This window comes from Terrapene carolina, unplaced genomic scaffold (assembly GCF_002925995.2).
Source record: "Terrapene carolina triunguis isolate 2854851 unplaced genomic scaffold, T_m_triunguis-2.0 Scaffold88, whole genome shotgun sequence".
Classification (NCBI taxonomy): Eukaryota; Metazoa; Chordata; order Testudines; family Emydidae; genus Terrapene; species Terrapene triunguis.
In genome coordinates, this window is record NW_020664439.1 from 15,902,164 (window position 1) to 15,915,237 (window position 13,074).

The 13,074-nt window shown below is 40.1% G+C and overlaps 1 protein-coding gene across 3 annotated transcripts in view; it reads left to right on the forward strand.

Moving 5' to 3' along the window:
* The first annotated feature begins 2,930 nt into the window (after window positions 1–2,930).
* The window catches only part of RHBDD1 (rhomboid domain containing 1), an 87,225-nt gene continuing 77,081 nt past the window's right edge, over window positions 2,931–13,074 (forward strand). For 2 of the 3 annotated variants that reach the window (XM_029911150.1, XM_029911151.1), the window contains exons 1-2: window positions 2,931–3,443; window positions 4,373–4,505. In XM_029911150.1, coding sequence (XP_029767010.1) covers window positions 3,011–3,443; window positions 4,373–4,505 — 566 coding nt within the window. In that variant the 5' untranslated portion in view covers window positions 2,931–3,010. The remainder of the gene's footprint in view (window positions 3,444–4,372; window positions 4,506–13,074) is intronic. The other variant, XM_029911152.1, reaches the window with a different exon arrangement.

Sequence of the window (13,074 nt, forward strand, 5' to 3'; positions counted from 1 at the left end):
AAACCAATAAGTCAATTGCAAAATAAGAGCCTGGTTCACCCAGTACACTTTGGTTGCTTTAAGCTCCTTTTGTGATGTAAACCCAGTTTAACTGTCTGGTAGAATCTGGATGCTCTAGTGTACCAGTGAATCTGCCGGTAAAAGTTAAACTTAAAAAAAAAAAAAAAATTAAAGTTCATAATACATATCTTCAGATTGTTAGAAATTAGTACATGGTTTCTTTCTCTTTGGGTTTCTTGTATTGTGTTCATGTATGATATTTTAATAATTTAAAACTATTCAGTAAATCCCAGGCAAAAATCTATGCAAAGGTGAGAGTATGTATTAGTAACGTCTGAGTTTTAAAAAAAAGTAAGGTTGTACTTATCTCTAGGCCCAAGTGTTATATACCCAGGAAATTCAAAGTTGAGATTGCATTTAAGAGAAATCCAAACATATTAAGGTAAGAAATGGATTGTTAAAAAACTGAAGCAGCTTTAACTCTTCTATTTAGTGATTCCATGAGGGGAAAAATGTTTAATATGTCTTGTAAAATGTCTAATCTAGAACCACAAACACTAAAATGGTTTAATGATAATACTGTGGTTATTGCATGAGGTCACTACACCATGAATCCAAATATATAGGGAGCAGAGGGAGCCATAAACTCTCAAATGACCTCAGATAACTTCTTTGAAAATAAAAATATTACATTTAAAACAGGGCTTATCTCTGGCAATTCCAAGAGTATTAGCGAGTGCCAGGTCCCATTAGGAAGCTGGAATTCCTTCCAATCGCAATGGTTTTTAAGGCTCCCAGTTCTAATAATGCAGAACTGTGAAATACAGACTTAAGCTAAACCAAAATAAGCCACTCTACTTTTATATCGTATATAAATATTCATTTTTCTAAAATAATGGATTTTATCTGGAAAATGTCTTGAGTATTGTTACGTTAAGATAAGAACTTTGGGAAGCATGGAAATGATTTCATGGTGTAATTTTGAAAGATAAGGTTGACTGTGATGAATTCGATCTTTGTTCCTGGTTCTGTAAGATTAATACATATATTGGGTGAATTTCTGTGCTGCATCTCTTAGAGGTGCTGGACAGAACACACACACCAGGAGGTGGGGGGAAAAGGATGGCTTTAAACCGCTCTTGTGCCCTCTTGATTCTGGGGTGCCCCCCCCCAGTGTAATTTAGACAGTCGTGAGGAGTTGTCTGAATTGTAACAGCCTGTCCCCACCTGCCTATAGACTGCTCTGCTTTCCAGAATCTCTGCAGCGCTACACATACACCAGGGCTTACAAAAGTCCTCAAAGAACAGTCTGTGACTGTCTTCCTCAGTTTCCCATGCTTGAAGAATTCTCCTCCTTCTTTGCCCCCAGCCATACCCAGGGCTTTTAGAGCCTCTTCACATCTCTTAAATCATTTTACTTGACATAAATGGGGCAGAGAGGGAGCAAGAATCTCTCCCATTCAGTATACTTACGTGGAATTTTTATTTCTAGTTGTTTGTGCTACTGTTCTTTCTTTTGTGCTCATTTCAGGGGTGAAAGTAAGCTGGTACGGCGTACCGGTAAAAAGTGGCCGCCGGTACCAGCCCGCACTCAGCCGACATTAAAGCGCTTTAACGTCACTGCCCCTTTTGTGCCCTTGGGCTGCCGCCAGGGTGGGGGAGAGGCAAAAGGAGCAGCTGCCCCGGGGCTGGCAATTTAAAAGGGCCTGGGGCTGCGGCCAGTGCCCCGGGCCCTTTAAATTGCCTCTGGAGCCCCGGGCGGTGTGGACCAGGCAGCACAGACGGGCTGGCTGGGGGATGCTGATCCCCAGCCCCGCCCCTTCTGTCTGAGGCCCCGCCCCTTCCAGGGGCCAGAGCCGGCCCCCATACCAGGAAGTATTGAATGTTACTTTCACCCCGGCTCATTTCTACTATATCTTAAAGAAGTATGGTATTGAGGAAAATATGAAGTATGTATTTTCACCACTCTACAAAGTTTTTCCAAGAACTACATTAATAGTCTCAGTTTTTAAAGTAAGTTCCTATGTGGAACCACCTAACTATATGAGCAGAATTTTTTTTATATTGCAACCTGACATAGTCATTTAGATTACCATTCTTGGTGTCTCTTGAATATCTGTAAAATTTTAGAAGAAAAGATAGTGGGAGGATTTCAGATAGAATGAGAATCATTCTAGGGCAGTGGGTCTCAAACTTGTTTACTGGTGACCCCTTTCACACAGCAAGCCTCTGAGTGCGACCCCCCCTAATAAATTAAACACACTTTTTAATATATTAAACACCATTATAAATGCTGGAGGCAAATGGGGTTTGTGGTGGAGGTTGAGAGCTCACGACCCCCCATGTAATAACCTCACGACCCCCTGAGGGGTCCCGTCCCCCAATTTGAGAACCCCTGCTCTAGGGCCATGGAAAACTAAAAATGGAATGCCAGAATGCTGAGACCATAGAGAGGAACTTTCCAACTCCTTCATGACAGTTTGGGGTCACAAGTTAGTTGTGAGTAGATCAGAGTGGACGAGGAAACATGGCTAGCACATTCATGAACAGCATAGATCAACTACAACCCTACATAGGGCTGTGAGATGCAAATTGCAGCTGTTCTCGCAGGTTCCTTTCTCTCTTTCATGCCTTTATGAATCTACTGTGCGAAGTCCTTTAACTCAGACCTTACAAAGGGATGCAGAACATAATCCTGTATTTATGGTAAACTTGTGTGCTTGAACTTTGTTAATGTAAATTGTATTTTTATCTTTAACTGTGCTGTCTGCATCTGTTACAGTTGAGAAAATTCTGCCAAATTTGTGAATAGTCCATGTATTTTTAGAAAACATCCAGTGAGCTTGAAAATGCCCCTTGTGTGTTTGATTAGTTATTGATAAAATAATTGTTTGTCAATTAATATAGATTTATTTTTCTTTCAGAATTTCTTAAACTTGTGTATTTCTGGATTCCAACAATAGACTGGAAATTGGAACAATCCTATAATTTCTCAGAATAAGAAGTGATTATGCAGCGAAGACGGAGAGGAGTAGATGTTGGACTAATCTTGCTACTTTCTCAAGTATTTCAAGTTGGGCTTGAAAACATTCCACCTGTAACACTTGGGACCCTAGCACTGAACGTTTTTCTTTTTTTGAAACCTCTGAAACCACTGCTGAAAGTGTGTATCAGTGTAGACCAAGGTTATTACCAGAAAGACTGGCAACGTTTGCTGCTTGCGCCAGTTCACCATGCAGATGATTGGCATTTATATTTTAACATGGTCTCCTTGCTTTGGAAGGGGATAAAGTTGGAACGTAAGCTTGGAAGCGTATTGTTTGGGTATATAATTGCAGTATTTTCAGTGCTGATTGGTATTGTGTACATGGTGTTGGAATTTGCACTTGCAGGACTGCTGAATGACCCTTCATACAAAATGAATTGTGCTGTAGGCTTTTCAGGTAAGGCATGCAGGAGGTACAGGCTAATTTATTGAAGTGCACATTTATAGATTCTGTATAGTAATATTTTATAATATAGAAAATGGAAATATTTTCTCTAATGAACATGGATTAGAACAGGTAATATGCATCACTACTTCGAGTGCTTGTTCATATATATGTATATATTCCACTCTTGGTGCATGTGTGCGCATGCACTTGAATTTAGATTTTCTGGGTGGAGGCATGAGGACTCGCAGGACAGAGGTACAGCCACAACGTACACTGCTGGCCAAAAGAATCTAAACTTGAATGCATGTAGTGCGTGCATACCAAGAGTGGGATGTATATGGGCAACATGTTTTGTCGAATTACAGTTATTGTAGTGTGAGTAATTTTCGTTTTCTATTATATATTTAAGTTTACAGTTTGTGCAAATCAAAGTCAGCAGCAAATACTGTAGAAATGTTTTTATTAAGAATACTTGTAATCTTAAGATTGCCACTCTTGGGGTCTTGTGCTTTCAGCACAGGGCAGACCGAGACTCCACTAGCTTTTAGATTATTAGTCCTCAAAGATACTGACTGTGGAGGAAAAACTCCACTCTCTTTATTCAAAAAGCCAGTGTCTCAGTTCTTTCTAGAACCCTTCCTACTTATTTTCTGACCAAAGGTTCACTTTCTATCCTTTGCTGCTGCTCAGATTTTTCTACCAGCTCAGGCTACTTAACCTTCTGTAATATCTTTGGCTAATCAGACCCAATAATTGATTTTGGCTTTTGACCAGTTTCATTTCTCAGTTCACTGAGTATACTTGTCCCTAACTTCAGGGATTCCTCAAAACACCCCAGATGTTTTCAGCCATTTTTGTTTGTTTTGCAGTTGAGTTTTTCACATCATCTGAACTCAACTATTTCTTTTTTGGTGTGTTTTTTTTTGTTTTGTTTTTAGGAGTATTATTTGCTTTGAAAGTCCTTAACAATCATTATCACCCAGGAGGGACCAGCAACATCATGGGAATTCGTGTATCCAGCAGATATGCTTGTTGGCTGGAGCTTGTGGCCATTCATTTATGTTCCCCAGGGTAAGTTCATTAAATCGTTCTCAGGTCACATACAAATTTTTGGATCCATTTAGGTATATATACATTGTGACACATGAGCAATGATGTCTGGTACCCAGAATAAATAGTGGAGTTGCAGGTAGCAATCTGCATCTCTCTCCTCCACACCTTGTAGGTTGATCATGCTTGTCAAAGGAAAAAAAATGGGACACCTTGCTCAGGGGGGGTCACTGAGAAGTGTTTTGGTTGAAAAGAACAAAGATTGGTTGGGAAACAGAAGGAACACACTCTTTATTTTCCCACTCACTTGAAAAACTGGGATATATTGCATGAAAGGGCCTGGCAGGTAAAAACAAATATTTATCTGTCTGTCACTTTTTAACAGTTCACTCCTAATGCCAGTCCCCTCTTCTTCCCCCTTCTATCTCTTATCCGATTTTCTCCCAAACCCTACACCAATTAAACCACAATCTCACTGGCCACATGACTCCATTCTACCCTGTGCTCAATCCTCCCAACCCATCCCATCCCATCCCATCCCTCTCTTGGTTTAGAATCTTCCTCCTCTTCTTTTGTGCAGATTTCCTGAAAATCGGTTATATGTCAACAGTGTTATGTAATAGAGTATTTCATAACTTCTTAACCATAATGGAAAATGATAAACCTACCAAATTTTAATTTTATTACCAGTCTGTGAGCATCATCACCTGTTTCAGGGGGTGGTTAAAAACATAAGAGACACAACAAAACACTCCCTAATCCAATGGTACTATAGTTTAGGAAAAGTTCCCTGAGCTGGAAAGGAGGAGACCGAGAATTTAAATCTCCACTCTTAGTGATGTTTAAATTCTTGTGCAATTTACAACCCTTACTATTGACGGCTGCCATGAACCCCAGTCTAGGAGACAGGGAAGAGCTACTGAACATTCCCCCACCCACCTACAATTTTTAACTAAATTGGCAGAGAGCTTGTGCAAAGTCATTGCAGGCATAGAGTCAAGCTTTCTAACATGACCAACCCAAATCTTATCATTGCACTATACTGCATTTCATTGTGTCTAAACTACTGTACTATTTCTAACCACTATATTACTCCCACTCCTCTCCCTGAGTATAGGATAGAATCTAGTTTCCTGATTACCAATATTCTACTGCTGAATAATAAAAATAGTTGTGTTATCCACTCTGAATGTGTGTCAAGTCCTTCTCCAGTGGCTGATCTGGAAAGGGACTAGCAATTACTCCTGTAGCTCAAATAGTAAGGGTCTAATTTAGCACTTTTGAAGGTCGGGGTTTCAAACCTTGCTGCTGATCTGTGTGGGGGAATGGTATGGTTGCATGTGATTCACACCATGAAAAGACCACTTTAAAAATATAAAATGTAAATCATAGTGTCAATCATCACAATCACCAACTTCATCAAACTTGTATTTTAATGCAAACTCTTAGCAGTGACTCCAGAAGTGTTAAGGCAGAATAACTTCCTGAATCCATGGTAAGTGTGAAAATCATATGTGCTGATCTATTGATATAATTGATATAAAAGCATATGAGATCACTGTTAAGGTTTTGCTTTAAAGTGCACATTTGAAATTGGGATACGGATTGTTTTTGGGTATCGTGGAGATGGAATTGAAAGTCTTATGGGGCACTAGAATGTTATCTGTGGGATATGCAATATGAAGATGGAAAAGAGTGCACAGATTTCCCCCCTTAATTTGTTTCTTCCATGCTTTTAAGGTGGTGGATGGATGGGATGTCTCCTGGCACAATTTTACTGTCAGTGAATGTAGTTATTGTGTGCTAATTAAATTGTAAAACTACTATACCACTTCTTTGACATTATTGCAAAAACTTTCCTACTTCTTTCGTACGCATCACAAGTCAATGTCTAGATTGTTCGGCCATCTAACTGTTGCATCATTGAGGGTAGCAATGTATTGCTGTTCACCCTTCTGTCTTCTAATGGTGCGCTGCTCTACCACATTTTTGACCATATACATTGCTGCTTGGTAGTCACATTGTGGAGACTAGACTAGGCCAAATTTCTGTGTTGTGGCAGCCATTCTGGCTGTTCCAAGCCACAGATTGTTAAGCCTAGTCTAGGATCTGCATCCTAGATCGCAAACCGTTGGATCTATATAAGGCCTTCTGAAATTAGTCAGCATGCCTGTCTCACAGCTGTCGGCTCGATATACCATTGTTCAGCTGAGCTTTGGCAGCGTTAGACATGAGTGATGAACGGCTATTGCAAAAGGATGTTGTGAAATCAGTCGTAGTCACTGCAGGTGTAGGTGTTTTCTCCTAGAGGCAGGCAGATCTTCTTGTGGAAGTATGCATTGCTTATTTGCACATATTGGAATTATTTTCAGCCTTGTGTGCAGCACATTGCTTTCATCTGTCATAGCCCTCCATGCTGTTTTAGGGTGATGTTATCTTGTCTTAACTTTTAGGGAGCTATATGAGCCAACACACATGAAGTTAATGTTAATGTGTGGCTAACGCAACCACTAATGATATGGGTGGTTGTGTTCTGCTCTGAATAAACAAGACTCGTATGTCTACTTCTGCCCCAAACTGCTGCAAAATATTTTGCTGGAGTGAATATCAGCACCAGGACTGAGCTTTGTAGAACGTTTGCCTCTACTTCCCAGGAGGTTTCTGGGTTTAGGCAGTATGGGAGGTGATCTTTTTCTTTGTGTCCCAGATGAGATTGGTGTGTTAGACTGTGGTCCAGATTGACTCCTAAATAAGTGGCAACTGGCTGGAAATGGGGTGGACTTATCCTCAACATAGGCGGTAAGGAGTTGATTGGCCAGGTGATTGTTCAGATGGAAGGTTGTGGCTATCATCTTAGACTCACTCACTTAATCTAAGACTCCACTGACAAAGGTAAACAGCCAGAGAATTAATGTCCTGGGCGAATTACTCATCTATATGCTATAGATAATTACTAACATCCGCAAGACAGATGTCATCTGTGTACATGTACTTATTGGCTTTAGTTGTTGGTAGGTTGTAATTATATATGTTGAAAAGGAGAGGAGCCAGAACAGATACTTCTGGGAGTCTGCTATGGAGATGCCTAAGCTGGCTGACTTTGTCTCCAGCTTGCGAGATGAAACTGCAGTTCATTATTTCCACGATAAACCGGACCAAGGCTAAGAGGGAATAATCAGCAACATAACTCTCATTTGTGTCACATATAAGTTTATGGAGAGCCTGATTCTGATGCACATCAGCGAGGTTATTGAACCACGAGTGCCCTTTTTCAGGCTGTGTTCAGACAACCCGAGTTCAAATTATTCGCCTAACACAAGACATTGAAGATGGCTTCAAGAAGGGCAAGAAAGTTGGTGCTATTCTTGTGGATCTGTCAGCTGTATATGATATTGTCTGGCATGTGGGGCCGATTGCCAAGTTGTAGCAGACTGTAAGCCCATGGCGGAGTCTGCCCATTATCATCATGGAAATGATGATGAATCGGAGAAACTTTCCTGATTAATTAGAAATCATATTCAAATTAATGAATATAAATCCATTTTTCAGTTTGTCAAAAATGTTGTGTGTATGTCAGTTTACGTAAATGCCCAATCCAAAGAATCTGCAAGTTTTGCATTTAATTACAAATCAATAGAACATAATGAAGCCCCTTGCATATTAACAACTGTTCTCAGTTTCCTTTTATAAAACATCAGTCGAAAGCCTGTCCAGACAAATAGCTCTTACATTGTCTCCTGAAGCTTGTCCATCTTGGAATATGAAGAATTTCCAAGGGAGGCAGGTTCAAGAAATATGGACATCTAATAACATTGCCACTGATTGTGAAAATTAAAAACCAGAACTCAGCAGCCCTTGACTCCTATTGTGAGACATGGAAAATGGGATGATCTCACAGGTAATCATGTCCTCCAAGGCCACTTAGAGATTTTACATTATAACTAACATCTCCAGTTGTAGTCAAATGAACGGATAACCAGTGTGGATCTCAAAGCACTGGTATTATGGAGTCAAAATGGCCTTCCGCTCTCAAGACATTTTGCAGTAGCTGAAGTTTGAGTCTGATTCAACAGTAGTCTTGGTTAGAGTGCATTTCAGTAATCTAGTCTTGAAGCTACAAAGGTTTAGATCACTGGAGCAAGGTCCATCTCAGAAAAACATGGACTCAAATTAGGCCGGATATAGATGAAAAAGGGACCGTATGCCACAGCATCACCTGAGAATCGAGGAGTGATGGATCCAGAAATAACACTCAGATTGCAGACTATTGGGAAGGATGGACAACACACTTTGAGAGGCAGAAGGGGAGTGCAGTTTTTATCAGCATTACTTTTTTGTCTTATTCAAATTGACACCTATCCTGCTTGCTCACCTCCACTCTTCCATTTCATTCTGTTACTAGAAAACTGCAGACACTGGGTTTGATTTTAAAAAAAGGAGATGAAGGCCTTACATAAGGATCCTTGGGATGGAAGAATCCTTGAAAGATTTGCCTTTTTGAAATTTGCAGAGAGCAATGAGCACACTTACAGAAGAATTATCCTATCCTCTTCAAAAACAGTTATGGTCAATGATAGCCAAGATTATTTATCTACAAAGCCACATGAGCCCTTAACCTGAGCTTATTACCAGGAGAAGATAATAAGAGATAATGTTACTCCCTCTGAAATAAACCCCAACTTTTGCCAGACTGGTAGAGGAAAAATGTATGGGTTCGGGGCTGGGTGCTCTACTCAGTTTCACACTGCTTCTCAATTAAGTAACAGGGTCTGAGAAAGATGAAGGAAGGAAGATGGATGACCCCAAAAATACTTGGAGGGTGAGAGAGGAGGAATGAGGAAGAGAGTGGGAACCTCGGTTTTCAGCAGCCAGGAAGTTGTTGAGGGCAGTGTGATGGGATTCACCACTGACTCCTTGTGGCCGGAAGTGGCTGCTCCCTCCCTGCTGGGTGTCTCCTGCCGATGGCTGCTCTGCCTCTGCAGTGTCCTGCCTTTTCCTGTTACTTGGCCCTTTGGCCAGGTCACTTTCAAGTCTCTCCCCTTCTGGGGCAGTCCATGAACAAAAAGCAAGGGGAATTAATGCAAATAAACTGAGGTAATAAGAAACAGAGGGGAATAATTCCCTCTCAGGATGCATCAGTATCTGGTCCTTCCTTCGTTCAGGGAGGGGCCTTCAGGCAATGGTTGTCTAGGAAGCTCTTGCCTTCAGTCAGCCCTTTCCTCAGGAGCTCAGGGCTGAAGATCTGTTCTCGTCCCTGGTCTGCCAACAAGAGAGCTCCTCTGCTCCCCTTTTAAGTTCCTCCTCCAGCCTGTGCATGCAGGAGTGGCAGGGCGGAGCTGCCTGAGCCCAGAGCAGATCCTTAACCCTCTTGTTGTACAAATCCCATACTGGACACCCCATCATAGCACGTGTAGACTCTTTCCAACCTCTGCCCCTTTCAGGATGGTGTAGCTGGAGAAATGCTCTCCCTTTCACTAGCTACTTGGGGGAGAGAGACAAAGAAAGTGGAACTCTGCATCTTTTTGAGGATGGAATCTGGGATCACATGGGCATATCACATGTCCTTACATGCTTTGATGACTCCCAGAGGTAGCCATTACCCATATTCTGGTTGAGGCATCCATAGGAGGAAGGCTTACTGTGAGGGATGTTTCTTCTATGGCCCATTGTTAGAGTGGAGTGTCCTTAATGGCCATCAAGCTTGAATAGTTCATTCATAATGGGCTGGCTAGACTGGATGTTAACTACCTTGTGGGTGTTACCCTAGGAACAAACACATTTGAGATACAGAAACATAGCCAATATTTATAACTTCAGATACAGTGATGATACATGGATTTAAACAAGATAATCGTATTTAGCAAATCATAACTTTTCCATGGACACCTTACATGATAGCCTTTGTACAAGAGTTGTTGCAATTGTAGAACAGTGGGAATATCAATGATATAAATGGTCATATTTCAATCATACATCATCACAAGGTGTCTGGTAAATTTTTCCAGATTTGTAAGATGGCATATACCACAAAATGTAATACATTTCTCATATTTAATGTGGTGCATGGCTGATGCTGAAAAGGAAGATTTTTCTGCCAGGTCACCATTAACGTATGTTCAAAGTTTTCCCTTCATATCTGCCTGTTATTAATCAACATAGTTGAATTAAAATGGATTTAAGACAGTTCTGCCCACTTTTAGTAATACCAGACTCTCACTGGGCACCTCTAACGTGCACAAAGGGAAAGACATGAGAACTATCCCAGTTTTGAAGAGCAGGTGCATGCTAGCAGATTATTATTTAGGTACAGAGACTTCAGTCAGCTTCTTAAACACACAACCAAATGCCAGAGATTTATAGTGAAGTCTTCGGTGTATTATTTGTTGAAAAATAAGGGTATTTTATGATGGGTCAATCCTGTAGTGTGGTAAGACTTAATAGAATTGTAAAAAAACAAAAGACACACAAACAAAGAAACCTTGGTTGTTTCGCTTCTTAGAGAACCATATGAACATTTTCTTTGGTTTCATTCTGTGTGGTTTCAAAGACAGCTAAAATCTGAAAACAAAACCCAGTCAGAACTGCCAATGCAGTATTACTTTTTTAGTTTGGCAACACACACAACTGAGAATTCCAATTTTTCATGTAAAGCCATAAACCATTCCAGGTTTGCTCAAAACTGGGCTTAATTTTGCAAATATTGAAGAATAATTTGTCAAACCTGATTTGAATTTTGAGTTTTTCATGAAACCAGGAGAGTTTTGTGTAGTTTCAGGTATCATTGTCAGCATTTTGTACAGCTGTAAATTAAAAGATTTATGTCATGAGATTTTGGTATTTTGCTATATTACTGTGTAGTCTGATTAAAAGCTTTGTATTTTTTGGTCACTAGTTGAGTTTTGGGAGCCACATTGTTAATATCACTTGTATTTAAATACTGCTTTATTGATGAGAGCTGTCTTACAGCTTTGCCATGTTAATAGTGGTTATGGTTATTGACTTATGACTTGAGTTGCTGATGCTAAGAAACTTTCAGTCTCCTTCACGTTTTAGTTTATAGCTTCATCTTTGAGAGCTGCTAAATCAATGAGCCAACTTATTCTTGCATGGCAAACATTTCTGTTACTTTCAGTACATTTTCCCCACCTTTCTCTTGCCTGCAGTACTATTAATATGTGTCTTCACAGTAATGTCATGCCAATGAAAGCTGTAATATCAATATAAATTGACTCAGGAGATACATGGATAGAGTATCTCCTTTTCTTTTCTTGAATTGGTTGTGGGCACATTTAAAAAAGTAACCTATTGTAATTGATCCTGCAACTGGGAATTTCAAGAGTGCGATTGAGATATGCAGGTTAACTGTGGTGCAGTTCAAGCAACACAGTTTATTGGTGAGAAGCTAATCTTTTGTCTGACTTCTCATTAGAGGGGAAATAGTCGTCTGTGCTGCTATTCACCCCAGCACCTTCTCTAAAAATTATTCTAAAAAGTAGCACTTCCCCTTTTTATTGTAGTGACATTGGTGTCACTGTTCCTGCATATAGTAAATCATTAGGGCCATGTAGTTTCCTAAATCTAGAAATGTACTGAGATAATATTATCAGCATGTTGCTTGGTACTAATCGATTAAACATTTATAATATAAATATTTTCTTCCTACTTGTTCATTTTAACAATCTAAATGCGACAGTTTATGATAGTTGGAGCTTTCTAACATTCTGCTGAAGTATTTAGTTGTTTACCATTTTACACTGCTTCATATTTATTTATTTATTTATTATTAATAATTTATTGGTAGTGCATCAGCTCTTTCTGGGGACCCCCAGTCATTCCTGAAGCCTCTGTGTGCCATCACAAAACAAATAAGTAGTTGTGCAAGGTGCTATATACATATATATGATACACTTTGTGCCCTGAAGTACTTATAATCTAGTAAAACAAACCTTGTCAGTGGGGGTGCGGGAAGGGATAAAACACACATCACGTCTTTGTCTATATGCATTTTATGTCGATACGTCTATCCATAACTACTACCAAGTTGTGTGCTTTGTTTTCAGTGTTATACCTAGCCTAACAGCATTTTTTAAACAAACTGTTGCCTTCCTCAACTATTGTACATATGCCTATTGATAAAATTACACAGGTCAAGATTTTCAGAACTAACAATTTTGTGTACCTGAATATTTGGGGGTTCAACTTGGCACCTAAAAGGGTGTTTCAGGAGGCATATTCAGCCCTTTCTAGAAAACTAAGGCACCTGGAATCTTTGGTCAAGTTTGAAAATCATAACAAAAATTATCTTTCTGTGCCAAAACTCTTAAATAAAACCCCACCCAACATCCATGGGGATGGCAACTTCCAGCCTGGTGTCACATGGGGCGGCCTTCAGGTATGTAAAGCCAGAAGTGCCTCTGGTCTCATGTGGGCTCTATGTGTTACATTGGTTGTCATGAGTGAATTTCAAATGGTTTTGTGCAAATTGGTTGTCATGAAAATCTGCAGGACTAATTCAGACCTGATCCTACAAGCTGTTCCTGGGTGGACTCCTTTGCCCACTTCTGTGCCCAGTCCTGTTGACTTTGGTGGG